Genomic DNA, 17,838 nt, shown 5'->3' on the forward strand with positions numbered 1-17,838 from the left:
AGGACTTTGCTGGGCACAGTGAGAAAGAGCCCTTTGGCAGGGCACGGGCCAAGAAAATTTACAAGGCCAGAGAGATAGAGCTCTCCAGCAGATAAATTATAAAGGCAAGCACTCATTTAAGGCATTCAACAAGTACTATCGGGGTCCATGTGTGCTGGGCCCTGGAGATACAGCTGTCCATGGCCTGCCCTACCAGATGTATTAGAGAGACAGACAGCAAACAACAAGAAAATACATTCATGGTGACGACCGTCACAGAGAAATAATAGACCAGGTCAAGGAAGATCTAACGCTCTGCTTTATTATCATTGTTTTGATTTTGCTACTTTTCAAAGGCTAATCGAGTAAGGCCTCTCTGATCAGGTGGCATTTGAAGGCTGATTTGAAAAGGAAGGGAGGAGAGAAGCCATTTGGACATCTGGGGGAAGAAAGAATATGTACAAAAGCCTTGAGGCGGGAGTGTGCTTGGAGTTTGTGTGAAGGAGCTGGTGGGCAGCCAGAGAAGTGAGGAAGGAGAGGAGGGAAGGAGAGAAGGGGAGGAGGGGAGAGAAGGGCAGAGAAAGGCATAGAGGGAGGGAGGAGGGAAGACAGGCAGGGCTCAGGCGGCCTTTGGGCCACTTGGAAGGACTAGGGCTTTTACCGTGGCTCAGACGGTTTTGAGCAGAGGTTGGGCATCTTTCTGTTATGCTTTAGGGGAACCAGGATTCTTAGATGACAAATTTGGGGTGTGCCTTTTCTGGAGGAGGATCCAGGGCCACTGTGTAAAAGTTGGACTTGTGGGCCAACAGAGAGCCCTTTAAAACAGAGAAGGGAAACACATTTGACTTTCACAGGGATCTACATGGAGTCCCATGTTTGGGGAGACAGGAGTGCCCCGTTCTGGTTCCTTCGTAAGTTGGAGTGGCCGCCCAGCTCCATTCTGACCTGTGTGGTGTAAGTGGAAGTCTGCTTCTGAGAACGCTAAGGTTTTTCTGATGAAAAAAAGACAGCTGTACGGTCTTCTTCCCAGAATACTGGGATGATGAGGGGTGGGGGACTGGAGGAAAGCAGCTGCCTTCCTATGAGGATGAAGATGGGAGAAACATGCTCTGGATGGAAGAATGAAACAACAGAAGGACACTGTGTTCCTCATGGCAGAGGGGAACTCTGTGGCCAGCCCTGGACTGCTTACTATTGGGCTTCTGGTTAAATAAGAGAAATAAAACCCTAAAAAACTATTAATGCCAATCTGAAAAGGCTATTTCTACGGCGTGATTCCATCCTTACGACATTCTAGAAAAGGCAAAACTATGGGGACAATAAAAAGATCAATGGTTGCCAGGTGTGTGTGTGTGTGTGTGTGTGTGTGCGCGCGCACGCGTGTGCGCATATACACACACACACACACGGGAAGCATGTACAGGCAAAGCACAGAGGATTGTTAGGGCAAGAAAATACTCTGATAGTATAATGATGGATATATGTCATTACACATTTGCCTAAACCACAGAATGCACAATGCCAAGAGTGAACCCTAAGGTGAGGAGGCTCTTAATGTGTGTGGGTAAGTGGTGTATAGGAACTCTCTGTACCTTCCTCTCAATTATGTTGTAAACCTAAAACTTCTCTAAAAAAATAAAGTCTTGAAGAAACCTCTTAAATGAAGCCACAGCAATTAGATTCTATTACATGACACCGAACACAATTTTAACTGGAAAATCATTGCCACCAGCCAATGAGCACTAATTTAATGATTCTGGGGTATTACCATATTGAATGCTCACCATAAAGCTTTGGTAGTGGAACTATCATTATTCCCTTTTACAGGTGAAGAAACCAAGGCCCTAAAAGGTAGAGCAATACCAATCATAAATGTATTCTGGTGGTGCTATCATTATCCCATTTTAAACGTGGAGAAACTGAGGCCCAATGAGGTTGAGAAACTTGTGCAAGGTCTCAAAGCCAGAGGTTGAACCAAGATTTGAACCCAGGCAGTCTGATTCTTGAACCACATGCTGACTTTGTTGCTACATAGCCAAACTCTAAGGCATTCCACATGCCTTGTCCCCATGTCAGTGTCTCCAATCTATCACCTAGTCCCTGGGCTCTGCTGGAGTTGCAGAGTTAGCTATGGGATACCTTTTCCTGTGTAGAATAGTAGCCATGTCATCTGGACAGGCAGGTCAATAATAATTCAGCAGCCCAGGGATGAGAGCAAGTTGCGCTGAACGCTCACAAGAGTGGCTGCAGCTCAAGGTACGGGGGAGGTGATGGGAGGGACCAAGGCTAAGACAGGCCTTGCTGCAAAGCCATCTGTATAGGAAATTCACATCTTCCAAACTGAATGTAGGATTGGTCCAGGGATAAGTCAGAGCTCCCACTGTTTATGCTGGTGTCTACACCAGGAGAACAGGGAACACTGAGTTGGATGTGAGATTACACAAGGCAGCAGAGAAACACAAGAAGTATAAACACAGACTTGGAGTCAGGTAGATACAGGTTCCAACTGTGGCTCTGCCATTTACTGCCTGTATCGTTTGGTGAGGCAAGACACAGCCTCTTTACACTACGGTGTCATTCTCTGAATGATGGAGTAGGGCTAGTGCAAGGGTTAAATGAGATGGTTTGTGTAGAGCACTTACAATAGTGCCCGGCTCATAGTAAGCACTCAGCAAATATTAGTTAGTGGTATTATTATTTAGACAAATTGATAGTAGAAGCTATCCAATACGAAAGTGTGACCTCCAGCATCCTTATTTTATATAATGGCTTATTTAGAGAAAATGTTAAAATCAATATGAGACACTGAATTTATTAGAAAGATCAATTCAGACAGCCATACTGTGATCCCAAAGATGGCTAATACTAGCTCTCTAGGGCTTTCTTATAAAAGAAACTCATTCCTTATTCCAACTATTTACACATGCTATGAACAGATACCCTTCTTTCATAAGCAGTGTCCTGTTCATTTTGTCACCCTGGAAAGGCACTGCTCAGTTTTGTTTTGGACTAAACCTTCATCCAAGGTGGGCTGACTATGGCTTCATCCCTTTCACACAGTGTGGTCTATCCAAAGCACACCAATGAACACATGAACCAATTGATGTTATGTGTCTCTGAAACATTGGATTAGATTAAAGGTGGTTTCAAATTTTTGATGTCTTTCCATTGAGAAATAGAGTCTCCTTCTCCCCTAGAGTCTGGGCCGGCCTTTGTGACTGCTTGATTGGTAGAATGCAGGAGTGACATTTGGGGATCTCCCAGGTTAGTTCATCGGAATCCTTGTAGCTTGTGTCTGGGCCTCTTGGAAGATTTGCTTTTGGAACCCTTCGCCACTGTGTCCAACCACGTGGAAAGGCCCTGAGACAACATGGAGAGTCGGCGGGGTGGTGGTGGTGGGGGTGTCCAGCTGGACTCAGCTGGATGTAGGCACTTTTAAACCCTCTAACCAGCCCATCTACTATAGAACACCAAGTGATCTCCACTAATACCACATGGAACTGAAGAATCATCCCTGCTGATCCCTGCCCAAATTCCTGATCCATGAAATCATGAGCAATAATAATATGGTGGTGGTATTTATTTATTTATGAGAGAGAGAGAGAGAGAGAACATGCATGATCAGAGGAGGGGCAGAGAGAGAGGGAGAGAGAATCTCAAGCAGGCTCCACTCTGTCAGCATGGAGCCTGAGGCAGGGCTCGAACTCACAACTACAAGATCATGACCTGAGCTCAAATCAAGAGTCAGAGGCTTAATTGACTGAGCCACTCAGGTGCCTGGTGCTTCTTTAGTTTTTGGGTTTTTTTTAAGTTTATTTATTTATTTTGAGAGAGAGAGAGAGAGAGAGAGAGAGAGACAAAGAGAGAGGGAGAGAGGGTGAATTCCAAGCAGTCTCCACACTGTCAGCACAGAGCCTGATGCGGAGCTGTAACTCACAAACCATAAGATCATGACCTGAGCCCAAATCAAGAGTCAGAGGCTTCATGGCCTGAGCCAACCAGGCGCCCCAATATGGTGGTGCTTTGAAGCCACCTCCATCTTGGGTGCTTTGTTACATATCAATAGACAACTGGAACACAAACACTGCTGGATCTTTTGACTCGGGCTCAGAGGCTGAACCATCCACCAGTGAAGGCGTCTGGCAACAACTCAAACTGCTGGATTGTGGAAGACGGAAACACTTGAGGGGCATGGACGAGCCAAAGAGAAATGTCTGTCCATAAGCCACTGGTCCTAGATAAGGTTTCCAAAGGAAGTTGAACACTTCCTCTGTGAACACTGGCTGTACGTCTCGTGCTGCCAGCGCCCATGGAGGTGGACCCTGGGAGCAGCAATGAACTGATCTTCATTGTAAGGAAGCCACAGCAGCATTCGTGCCAAAAACCAGTGATGGAACCAGCATGCTCTACATTATTAAAAGGTGACGGTTTGGCACGAGGACGTGTGAATTCGAGTGATTAGATGCAAACTAAAAGAGAGACGACTATTTCTGAGAGCAGTGGGTTAATTTTTTTGGCTGCTCTTGGAATGGAAAATGATCGTGAATTTTGGGGGAAAAATACCAGAGCAATCTGTTTTCTTGGCCGCGTGCTATGGAACAATTTTAAAGCATTGAAGTGCTTTCCATATTTTCTAATCACTCAAGTCCAGAACTGATTATATGGCTCTCAGCGTTCTCGCAGATTCATACCGCTAGAGCGCTCCCCGTCTTTCAGGGAGAGGTTTCACCTTGAAAGCAGGCGCTGGATTCAGAAGGCACATCTTGTTACAGCAGGAACAAATACTTTAATTGCACATAGCCCCACAAGGGCCAGGTGTTTCGGAAAATCACTGATGGCCCAACTCTGAGACAAACCCAGATTCACTCTTATCTCACCAAAACAAAGCATTACCTCCCCCACCAAACAGGAAGAACAACAGGCCCCACCAGAATGGAACTCTCCCGAACAAACACCAGAGAAATTTAGATTGTGGAGATCTCTGGGCAAGGACGGACGGACACACACACACACACACACACACACACACACACACAGTTGTATACGCATAGAATGTCTCTGGAATGAGCCCTGAGAAATTGGTTGCCATGTAATTTTCTCTGGAAAGAACTGAGGACTGGAGAAAACTGGGAGGTTGATGGAGGAGGAAGACTTCTTTTTTTAATCATAGCCTTTTGAATATTTTAAGTTAAAAAGAATCACGATGAATTATTTTTCAAAATAATGAAATAAGAGTAATTCCAAACCAGTTTATGGTTCTCATGACCCGCCTTTACGTGTATTCACTCCTTTAGTCCTTACAACAACCTTATGAAGTACACATCCTGATTTTACAAATGAGGAAACGGAGGTACAGAGGGGTTAAGTAACTTGTCCAAGGTCACACAGCTGGTAAATGCAGAGCTGGGATCTAGACCCACAGAGTTTGGCTCGGGAGTCTGTCCTCTTAATTACTACACAATACTGCCTTGCAAAAAATAAATATGCTCAGTTGCCTGCTCATAATCAAGTTGGGGCAGATAAAATGGTTTTCTGCTCTCATATGGCCCTTCAGGATGATGGGGTGGAAAAGATGGTGGCTCAAAATAACCAAGATATGATCTTAAACCCATGGGGCTTTAGAAGACTTTGAAATTTTGTGAATATCAGGTCAAAAGCCTGACTTTGGCCACCTTGCTCAATCTTGTGAGTTTTAGTAGCTACTATGTGCCAGTACTCCACTAGAGTTTGGGGGGGAAGCTAGTGAATTAAATAGAGTTCCTCTTCTCCAAATTTACTGCATCCTCGGGGAGATAGGGAGTAAACAAACAGTCACACAAGTTATAATGTGAGCAATAAAGAAAAGTGAAAGGGTGTGTCAAGAGATGAGGAGGCCCTGCTGAAGAATGGGCAGGGAAAGTGGAAGAGAGTGGGAGAAAGAAAAGTATTCTGGGTGGGGGGAACAGCCTATGCGGAGACACCAAGGCAGGAAAGAAGCACCTGACTGGAGAGAGAAAGGCCCCTGTGGCTAAAGCAAAGGGAGTCAAACTGAGTTCGGAGAAAGAGGCATATCACACACACACCATGATAAGCATTTCACAATTGTTCCAAGAGCCGTGGGAAGCCACTGCAGGTTATAAGCAGGAGTGACATAATTTGATTTACTTTGTAAGAGGATTATTTGGGGGCGCTGTGTGAATAATACACAGAGGACAAGGCAATGAGGCAGGGGAAAGCCAGTTAGGAAGTCTCTGCAGGAATCCAGGTAAGTGACGAGGACAGTTTGGAATCAAGAGCTGGCAGAGAGAGTAAATAAATTTGAGATCTACTTGGTGGTATGATATGCTATGAAATTAGAATAATAACGTTGGCCACAAAGTGTAATTATGAAGTGTAAATTCACTGGGGTGAAAATGCTCTGTCAACTGTAAGGTGCTAGACAGAAACAACTACTACCATAGATGAAGAAACCAAGTACTAGAGAGACTCTAACTTGCCCAACGTCACACAACTGCTTAGTGGCTGGGAGGAAGTTGGCCTGCCATCCCTTCATTCCCTTCTCCGGGGTAGTGGGAGGGATCCAAGAGAAGGAAGAGAAGGCTAGTGACCACGTGTAATTCCCTTGTCTAGTGGGCCTCTGGGTAAAGAGAGTAGTGATACTTAGGATGCCCCTCGCTAAAGATTACCTCTAGCCAACAGGACTCAGGATCTATGAAGCAGGGCTCCTTACAGAATATCATATCAGCTATGCAACACTCTGGGGGAATAAAATGGAGATGCTTCCTAATCAAAATGCTCTGTAGTCAGAGGTGACCCCATGATCCTCACCTATTATTCTGGGTGAGACGTGTGTATTTAGTGAGGGAAGAAAGGGCCTAGGGAGCCATTCTTGAGGTCCCCCGAATTTTTTCCTTCATCCGAATCTCTTATGACCTGCACCCCTAAAATTATTCAGCAAAGCTTTATATTAAGAGATCTGATTTATGTGACATGATTTGACAATCTCATCCCATGTGTCCCAGACGCTATTCTTCCAATGATCCCCATGTAACATGTTAGCCCCCATGTAACATCAGGCCCAATTATAAGGTACGGAGGTGAAGGGAGAACAGACTAGTTTACGTTTGAATCCCTTGTTAGCAGCTTAACTCTGATTTATTTGACACTTAAGACAGCTACCTACTGGAAAATTAATTTTTTTAGGATAGTTATGCAAGTTAAGAAACACAATGGATCTGCCTTCATTGTGAACAAGTAAAACTTGAAGAAAACAATACCGGATTCTTTGTGATGGTTCATATGATTACCCTAGGAGATGAACCAGGCCTTTTAGGTCCCCAGTGCCTGGTCAAAGGGAGTCAAACCGGTGCTAAGCATTTACCTTCAAGAAGGCTCTTTGGATGGTCACCAACCACCCTCCAACTGCCAAAGAATCAGGACAATATTAACGTTCTACAGTGAACATCATTCCCCAAACTATTCACGACCCTACTAAGCATGGAGTTCTCTTCTCTATTTGTTATTTAAAAATAATTTGAAAGTTTATTTTTGAGAGAGAGAGAGAGAGAGAGGGTGAGCATGCAGAGGAGGGGCAGAGAGAGAGGGGGACAGATGTGTAAAGTGGGTTCTGTGCTGACAGCAAAGAGGCCGATGTGGGGCTCAAGTTCACGAACTTGAGCTGAAGTCCGACGCTTCACCAACTGAGCCACCCAGGCGTCCCCTTCTCTCTCTTTTTCAAAATGCACCATTAATGTTCATATACAACTTCATTTTGGAACTTAGGAGGGATGATGAAAGAGCACTGTCACTCTAGCTGGAAGGGAGAGAAGCCTTTTTGTCTTCTCTTCCTCATAACAAACTATTTATGCTGGAGGCATCAAAAGAGAATCAGTACACAGACCCCAGATCCTACTCCTGGTACAAAACTCTCCAATTGTGAACGGAGTGTTGCAGATCAAGCATGCCAAGGGGCCAGGGCTTCCTCTGGCAGATGTTCCACACGAGGACACTGGCAGGCTTATGTGATGGAAGCATAAACATGTTTCTGAAGAGAAGCCTTTTCACATTGCCTTTACCCCCCACTGAGCTCCCAGACTAACGCCTGACATTTACCTTCAGCGAGTGGGTCAAGGGTGTGAATCATGAGCTGGAAGATGCTGTTCCTCATGAGGCTGTTATGGAGGGAGGCAGAACTTCCACCTCGCTGGAGACGTGGCTTAGCCTGAGCAGAGAAACCAGACAAAGACGCTGTTAGTTCTCAGCAACTACAGGCACGTGTATTACAGGTCAGATCTCACTTGGTCTGGTGGGCACCCATTTATGTCACACCACCGGATGAGAGATTTTCAAAGTACATTTCAAATCTTGCTTTCTCACATCCTAAGGGAATCAACTGCTACATGTTTTGCGGGGTGGGGGAGGGGAGCTTAGTAAATGCCAGTCGGTGCGCTACTGCGCTACGTGCTTCACATCCATCACTTTATCTCAGTCTCCAAATGAGCCCCGTGAACTAGCTGCGGTCATTATTCCCTGTAGACAGATGAGGAAACTTCGTCTCAGAGAAGTGAAATGAGGTGCCCAAGTCACACAGACAAAAATCAGAGAATAGAGAAATGGGTTTGCTTCTCTCAAAATTTATTTGACCCAGTGGATGATCCTTAAAATGTTCGGACCGTGCACCCCATCCATAACATTTTTGAGTATGCTTATATATATGCATCTCTGTCTCTATATCCACGCACACTAAAATATGAGTCTGTCTAGCATAACACATTTGCAAAAGTAGAAATTATGAAGAATATAGAAAGTAAATGATAGAGCCGCTAATATTTTCTCCTTGCTCCCCAAAGGAACACTTTGCAGATCTCCTGGGATACCTCATCTCTACCCTGAGGTCCACAGCCTATGGTGTGTATTAAGTGAGATTTGAAGAGAAAGAACCTCTTATTGAGTCCTCAGAAAAACTTCCTGACGTCCAAGGGAGGCTCCTTTTGCATAAACTACTAGTGTGAGTCTTTGGCTAATTAAATGAAACTGACAGGTAAGAGAGGAAGAAAGAACTTCTAGAGATGAGGTTACTTACAAACTCTTTTCATGGCATCTTCAAAAGCAAACAGTCTAAAAAAAGAAGCCCTAAACCATCTGGATTTGATAGATTTTTTATCCTGACTAGGAACCGCTTTCTCCTCCTTTGGTTGAGTCTGTGCTAGTTCTCACGGGGAAAGAGACTTAAGAAGTAGCTGAACTTTACAGGCAGCTGGATTTAAGAGGGAGGGAGGTAATGTGGTATGAGGGAATTAATTGCTTTTTGAACTTCTGATGCAAAATCTCAACATAAAATTTTTCTGGGGCCAGGTAAAAATAAAATGCGATTTCCTACAGTCTCCCAACCATCTCTACATTACAGGGTTTTCCAATATATACCATCACACTCCAAGACTCACAAGGGGGCTTTCCAAGAAGAGTCCCACAAGGGACTTCACAATCAAATACATTTGGCAAGTGCTGCCTCCTAGACCAAGCCACCATTAGCATTTTAAGATACACACTGGACCGCGAAATGTAACACTAAGGAAATCTGGTTCACTCCGTTGTCTTGGACAGCACCCATAGGTCTCTTATTTTGTAGAATACTTACTAACAATCATGGTCCACACACTGGGAGACAAACATGGAACCCACAGTAACTTGAAGTATGGGTAAAGTGCCAGGGTAAGATACATGGAGGAATCTGAATTTCTTAGTGTGATTTTATTGTCATTGATATTCTACGGAAATCGTATTCTGAACCCTGACTGAAGAAGAATCAGAGGGGATTACTGATGTCTCAATTGTGAACCAGATCACGAGAGCCTCAAAGGAAGAGATTGGGTCTATATCTCTAGCCCAGTACCAGATCTGGTATATCCTATGGGCTCTCAACGAATCTCGTAAGTCTTTGCTCTGAGCCCTACAGGAGAAAGAATGGGGTCATATGTATCTTTGTTACTAGTCTTTTCAGTCTTAAAAATCTGTAACATTTCTTAATGCATTGTGTTATTTGACTCAGATGATTAAGGTTCAGAGAATTTTGGGGGCAAGGTTAAGAGGCTCGAATAGAGTTGAAATGTAATCACTGTTTGACAGCTGGACACAAAACTCTGAAGGTCATTTCCTTGCCATGTTGCACATTACAGAATGTGATGTGTTAATTGGATAGGAACTGGTAAATGTGTTTGTTGCTAATAATTTGTCATAACCACCGTTACTACGCTCGCTCTAGGAAACTAGAAGAACTTTGCTGTGGAGATCATCATCAGCGAAGGATTCTATCTACAGAAGAACGTAAAGCATTCTTTGGGGTATTATGCATATATTAAATACATAGGTCTCATGCAGCATTTCTTTTGATGGAACCAAAAGAAATTTCTCGCCAACAATTAGGTGCATGCAGATACACAAAGAAAATAGATATCAAGCATTAGATCCCACACTGTCCCCAAATATCAGCTCAACATCCCCTGGGATGCAATTTGGAAATATTTCACTCTTTCAACTCCTCTAAAAGTTTACGCCAAATGAAAGAGAGAACTCTAACGCTTTGAAATCTAGTCCCAGAAATAATTTGAACATCAGTGAATATCAGAATACAGCTGACACGAATTATAGGACCGAGTATACATATATACCAGCAGATTAAGCCATTTAAGTATCCCAAGGGGGAGAATGGTTTGTTGAGCACATGAGCCCTCCTCCTCCCTCCCCTGCCCCACACTCTCCACAGGCACACAAACAGGTACAGACACAGCCACTGCTTCCTACCGGTAGAGCTGGCTCATCCTTGTCTCTGGCTGTGGACGACTGCATAAGAGAAAAAGGCAAAAACAAAAGACAAATAAATAAATGATGAATCACACAGAGGTTTTACATTTAATGACAAGCATCAGTATAAGGAAAGATTGGTTCTTTCTGCTTCCGGGAAGGAATGAACCAACACAGGGGGCCAACAGGTATAGATTACTAGCCAATATATAATGGTTTATTTAGGCACATGGCACATTCTCCTGAACACTCAAAAGTTGAATGGCCAACCCAAGTGCCCAGCAACTGAGGGCAGTTCAATCAATTATGGCCCATCCATGCAGTGGAATTACCACGTGGTCATTAAAATAAATGAGGTAAGTACACTTGTATGGACATGCAAAAATATCTAAGATATACTGTTCAAGTGAAAAAAATTAAAATCTTATTTTTCATCTCATGTTATGAAGGAAAATAAATTAACAATACTTTAGCATATGTAACGAAAAAAATTTCTGTCAGAATCATACCAAACCTTTGCCAGTGGTTATTGTTGGGGGTTGGGATCACAAGGAAGAATGTTTTTCCAAGTATTTTGGAGGGCAGCCACATTCAACCACCCCATATAGGGTAAATAAAATAAAGCCTGAAGAAGTTAGGCCACTGGATTAAAGACTAAGATTGTCACACGCAGAATTCAGATAGTACACTTTCTCTGCCTCCCTCACTTCAAGTTTGCCATTCTAAAAATGGAAATATTTGTCAAGTCAAGAAAAGTCGACTGAAACACAAGGGCACCTGAGGGCCTAGTCATCTGTTAGGAGAGAATGCAACTCCAACAAAGGGACATTAGAGTTCTAACATGACCCACTGGATGGCTTTGCTTTGTCAATTTAATATGCACACTCCTTCAGCAGAACCAAGGCACTATCCTGTGATCTTTCTAATGATATACAGGTGCCCTGTGACCTTCTTCATGCTTGGACCACCTCCTTTGCCCCTATACCTCAACTCTGGGTGCATACAGCAGGAACAACCCAGAACTCTACTCCTGGTGTCTAGTTTCTGGTCCTCCCCATCAGTGTCTTTGGTAATTTATGTCTTCATGAATAATCAATCACATGCAGAGAAGACTACACAATGCAGAGCTGTTCTGGAAACTTCACAAACCCTAGGCTCTCCTTTTTAGTCCTACCACACATGTCTGTATGTAAGGATGTTCAGATGCTCCCATTTCCCACCTAAAATATACATTTCCATGTAAAAAACTGGAAAGGATTCTTATAATTTCATATTTCAAGTTACTGGCTATGTGTAATTCATTTAATTATGATTGGCACGTTTGAAATCTTGGAACATGAGAAACTGAATCCATAATTTGTTTTCACATGTAATGTAATTTTAAGAAGCCTAAATTTCGCACTTAATGAAGTTGATACTAAATATGCGCAGACATTCAATTAAACATTTAATATTCTTATAGAGAACTTTTTTTAGATTTTAGAGTCAATACCAACATATATGTTTTTCTTCTGGTTCCAAACATTTTTGTAGGCCCTTGAAGAGCTTGTATGCCTCAGGCCCAGACAGAACTGTTCTCCACTGGTGAAATTTTTGGGCACAGCTCTTGGGCATTCTAAATTTGCCATAACCCCCTGATTTGGGGCTCTCTCTCAGAGACTTCTCTAAAAATACGAGTAAGAAACTATTGCTGATTCCCTAGTCCCCAGGAACATGCTTGGAGATTGATGTGGACCTGGAATTTGTCTTTGTATTTCCCTCTTTGCTCTGAAGGCACTGTATGATCCCGCTTCTCTCTGGCAGGTCCTTTCATTTTCTCTTCTTCTACATCAGACGGCTCAACAAATGGCCCCACATTCCACAGAACATTCCCCCAGGGAAGTTATCCAGTGCAGCAAGCTCAGCCTTTGGACATACACTGAGATGAACGGTCAGAGCACGCCTTTTCAGTTAGCAAATTTACACCTTGTGGCTAAATGGCAGACAAATAATTAGGAGCCGGAATGGATACCACAGCGACACTTCAGAACATGAAGGGACAGGATGAAGTGCAGCAAAGAACAGGGTGGTCTTTATAAGAGCAAAACCATAACCAGCTAAGGGTGTGCCTTGAAAAATATATATATTCAAAGAAAAATTTTGAGGAAGGAAAAAAGATCAAGCCTGTCTTTTGGTCTGAAAGGGAGAAAATATATCTGCCCCACTGACTTCCTTTTTCTCTCACACGCAAGACGGGTCACAAGACACAATAAATGGAAAGAAGATGCCTAAGTACACAGATTCTACAAAGAAAAAACTGGTTGCAGAGAAAGGTCTGAAATCCTTTACAAAGTCTCCCACTGTTGAATGTCAGCCGAAGTTGACATCATTAGTTTTCTTTGAAGTGTAACTTGAGGACATGAATATACATCAGGTTACCGCGTGTATATTTAGGAATATGTATAAATGGCAACCGAAGCCATTAAGACACCCCTCCACTTTCCTTTTATGTAGCCCTGTTGCAAAAGAGATGGAAAATGAGCCGTGTGATGATAACTGCTCATTTTCAGGGGCTCACCTACATCAACTGGTAAACCCTCATGCTCACCTGACTTGGCCTCACTTTCACTGCATGGTGAAGCAGTGGTGCTGATTATGTTAGGAGTTCATTTTTAAATGGGTTTTAATTACACCGGAAGTAACTGGTGAAGACAACAAAGGAATGATCCAAACGTGTATAGCCGATGCTTATAGGCCTGCAGTGTTTCTAACCACTGAATTATTTAGCTCACTATCTGGGCTTGAGGTTGACCGCGGTGTTGTGAATTTATTTTCAGGGCCACTGAACCCCCGACCACTTTATTTTAACCCATCGTATATGACAGAAGACAGCTTCTTCAAATGAAGACTCACGGGACTTCGGGGATTGATCTTGGCCTTCTTCTTATGCATTTTTGCTTTTGCATGCCCTTGACTTTAAACACACCAACATATCGCACATTTGGCCTGTAAGCAATTTGAAAGCCCAATCCCTGGTGGTCAGCTGAAAGGCTGTGCTGGCCACGGGAAAAATTTGTTAAGTCTATTGGGAACATACACGGAAATTCTTGAGGAATATTTAAAAGAATTCATAGTCGGTTAAGCGTCCGACTTCAGCCAGGTCACGATCTCGCGGTCCGTGAGTTCGAGCCCCGCGTCGGGCTCTGGGCTGATGGCTCGGAGCCTGGAGCCTGTTTCTGATTCTGTGTCTCCCTCTCTCTCTGCCCCTCCCCCGTTCATGCTCTGTCTCTCTCTGTCCCAAAAATAAATAAACATTGAAAAAAAAAATTAAAAAAAAATATTAAAAAAAAGAATTCATAAACTGCATCTCCCAGGGTCACAGGTTGGAGCTGTGGTGCACCAACACAGACCTGCTTCTTCATTCATGAAAGCAGGACATCCACCAGGCCAGGATATAAGGGATACATCTTTTACTTAAAAGAAAGTATTCTATAATTCAACCCTTTATTTAAAATTTTTTTTAAACGTTTATTTATTTTTGAGACAGGGAGAGACACAGCATGAACGGGGGAGGGTCAGAGAGAGGGAGACACAGAATCCGAAACAGGCTCCAGGCTCTGAGCTGTCAGCACAGAGCCTGACGCGGGGCTTGAACTCATGGACCGCGAGATCATGACCTGAGCCGAAGCCGGATGCCTAACCGACTGAGCCACCCAGGTGCCCCTCAACCCTTTATTTAATGTAAGCTGGCCTCCTCCTTAATCACTGCAAGTAATTGAGTAATTGAACAACTGGAATGATTCCATTAATATCTGTTATTCTCTCCAACAGAAACCCCAATTCTATATGGGAATTTTGCTATTTGATAGGTGCTTTGAAAGGGCCCCACCGCCCCCCCCCCCATTATAAAACCATTAGCCCACTCAGGATGTATTTTTAGCACTATAACTCATTCATAAATCCTTAAGTTGTCTTTCTTCCTTTGATCCCCTGGAAACCACTGGTTGAGAGATGATTTCCTTGACTACAACGTGTTTGATTTGACTTTATACAGAGCTTCTCCCCAGATACCGGCCCCCACCTCCACCGCGGACACATCAACATCAGGCAAATATGACAGTTTAGCTGCGTCATAGCCACACAGCCTATGCGTCACTCGCATGATCAAATGGGTCGCTGGGAAGCTTTCACATGCCAAAAGACAACTGTGTAAAATGAGGGGTGACTTCTCTGGACAGTGGCATGCCATCAGATATAGAAAGATAAGCAATTATTCACAACAGTCAAGTAACATCCATAAGCTTCTGCCACTATAATCTCTCACTAGATCCTGAGAAATGCACCAGAATTTATTGTGCCAAGGACCAAGAAGCACTGTAAAGTCCACAAAAAAATTTTTAAAGTACCATTATTTTGTCATAAACGTCACCTAAAACATAGATGCCTGCGATTAGAAATACTGATCCAATATTTAACTGGCATTAGTTTGAGGTCTTGGAATTTAGAAAGGTTGGGTGGAGGGGAAAGATGGATTTTCATTAAGAAATTAACAAGGAAGTGTGAAATACTGTCTCCTTTTTCTTTCAACATATTCAGCTGTAACAATAACTTTCTTTTTTTTTTTTTTTTAATTAATGCTTATTTATTTTTGAGAGACAGAGAGACAGAGTGTGAGCACGGGAGGGCAGAGAGAGAGGGAGATACAGAATCCAGAGTAAACTCCAGGCTCTGACCTGTCAGCACAGAGCCTGATGTGGGGCTTGAACCCACGAATCACGAGATCATGACCTGAGCCGAATTTGGACGCTAAGTTGAATGAGCCAACCAGGTGCCCCTCAAAACCTCTCTTCTGGAAAGAGATGAACCTCAAAGTCTATGGGAAGACTGGAAGGTACCCTTCAGAAGTTTCGAACCTGAAAATCTACAAGGAAAGAAATCTTACGACTTAATCAGATGCACAATCATCACTGTCTCCTTCCCTTTTCAGTCTTAGCACACTACCAAAAACATTAAGGAGGGAGGGATCAAATAAATCCCTAAAAAAAAGAAACACTAAGAGATTTAAGTTCAAATAACTTCTACCATTGGTTGCTGGGTAACTATTCTACTATCTCTGCCCATTAGGAAAGTAAGAATCTCAAAGGTTAGTGAAATGTTGGAGGTGGCAGCCCAGGACACAGAAATAACCCGCTTCACAACTCTGGCTTAAAGAAACACATTGGGATGGAGAGAAAGGGTGGAAATTAAGTAAAAAGTGTGGCAACAGAAGCTCACATCTTGGAGCAAAGCCTTTTGATGGTTTGTTTAATTCCCATGATCATGAAATATTTGGGATAGTAGGAAAAAATTTCAGAAGAATAGGTACGGCCCAAAATGGAGAGAGTGAAAATGAAATTGTTTAGTGACAGTTAAGGAACAGCATTTTGCCTTTTAAATAGTCGTCATAAGAGAAGAAAAAAATGCAGGATGAGTAGTAGCATCTTATAGTTGTTAAGAATATGGAATTCAGGACCACACTTCTCAGATTCATTTTCCTATTTTTGTCATTTATTAGCAGTGTGCCCTTGGACAAGTTACTTAATCTCTCTATGCTTTAGTTTCCTCCTCAGTAAAGTAGGGATACAAGGAGTAGCTATTTCGGAATGTTGTAAGGGTTAAATGGATTAATACATGTAAAGTGATTAGACCAGTGCTTGGTACATAGTAAGCACTATGGATTAGCTCCATCATCATTACAATACATATTAGGAGTCAGAAGGGAGAATAATGGCAAATTATAAGACAAAAGCATGCCCGAGGTTGTGAACTGGATTAGAGAACCAAGTGGCTTCTGGGAAGGGTAAAATTCCACTTTTCAGGATGGAGGGAGGTGATTTGTGTAGGACACTGCAGGGTGGTTGGCTGGGCATATCCTGGGTTGGCAGCTGAGTGAGGAGGAGGTGACACGACAGATTATACTTCCTTGAGTTGGCTCCAGACCATGTCCCTGTCCCACGAATTGGCGTAGTCTGAAGGATATAGGATTGGCAAGGCTATGCCGGCATTTCATATCCCATATACCTTAGTGGTATAGTGGGCCTGGTTTTGATCAGGAAGCTCTGGAGGCTGGAAAATTCAGAGAAGGCAGAACCCAAGCCTGAACCAAAAGACCCCTCCACACCCTGAGAACTTGGCAAGTTTCTGTTCAACATTTGAAGTTGCTCGTGAGAAGGAAAAGGAAAATATCTGGATCAGAACCATAAACTCAATTTCTGCTGGAGCCCTTTCTCATTAGGTAACATTCTGGACTACAAGTTCACAAATCCAGGAAGCCAGGCAGTGCAGGAATGATCTGTGAACATGTCCAGTATGAGCACCTCTCACATCTGTTGAAAGTCATGGTTTGGATAAAGAATGAAACAAGGTCCCAGTCAAAGCTTGAAAAAACCTTATCCCATGAGAGGGCAGTTGCTCATAACAGGTGAGATGGGGCATTTGTTGTGATCTACTCTAAAATTGTTAGAAAATACAATTAAGGAATTTCCAGTAAGGCAAGGGGACAGGGGATCTTCATGATGCAGAACTGCATTATAACTGACCAGTTGAAATCTACACAATCGCATATTATCAGCGTTTCCAAACTTTACTGATCATATATACCATTACCAAAAAATTCTGAGCAGGTATCATATATGTAATGTGAATGTCTATCATCTATCTATCCATCCATCATCTATTTCATTTATATACTACTGTCAAACATTATATAAACATAGACTGGTTTCTTATCTCTCTTTTTAAGAAAATAATCTTACTTATAAAGTTGGTACCAAGAAGACAGTAATCCTCACTTTATAAATGGAGAGAGCTCAGTGGGAAGTTCCTCCGCCTATTTCTGCACTCAGGTTACTAAGCACCTGTGTTAATTCACTTAATTTGGGAATTAACAACCCCGTGCCACTGACATCTCTCATTCCCCCCAACCCCAAATCCAGATGTTGTTGACATACTTTGTTGTATCACTTAAGCAATTCTCACCACTGCTAACGAATCATTTCGATATGCCAGTCGAACTCAATCTGTTAGTGGTATTCTGGCTTTAGTCACACAAATTTCCTTTGA

At 43.0% G+C, this 17,838-nt stretch overlaps 1 protein-coding gene across 3 annotated transcripts in view; it reads right to left on the minus strand.

Moving 5' to 3' along the window:
• Positions 1–17,838, minus strand: part of SLC24A2 (solute carrier family 24 member 2) — a 246,277-nt gene that overhangs the window by 82,657 nt on the left and 145,782 nt on the right. For all 3 annotated transcript variants that reach the window (XM_043566820.1, XM_043566821.1, XM_043566819.1), the window contains exons 3-4: positions 10,759–10,797; positions 8,071–8,179 (exon numbers count right to left, since the gene is read on the minus strand). In XM_043566820.1, the coding sequence (XP_043422755.1) occupies positions 8,071–8,179; positions 10,759–10,797 (148 nt within the window). The remainder of the gene's footprint in view (positions 1–8,070; positions 8,180–10,758; positions 10,798–17,838) is intronic.

The sequence above is a fragment of the Prionailurus bengalensis genome, chromosome D4, assembly GCF_016509475.1.
Source record: "Prionailurus bengalensis isolate Pbe53 chromosome D4, Fcat_Pben_1.1_paternal_pri, whole genome shotgun sequence".
Taxonomy (NCBI): Eukaryota; Metazoa; Chordata; class Mammalia; order Carnivora; family Felidae; genus Prionailurus; species Prionailurus bengalensis.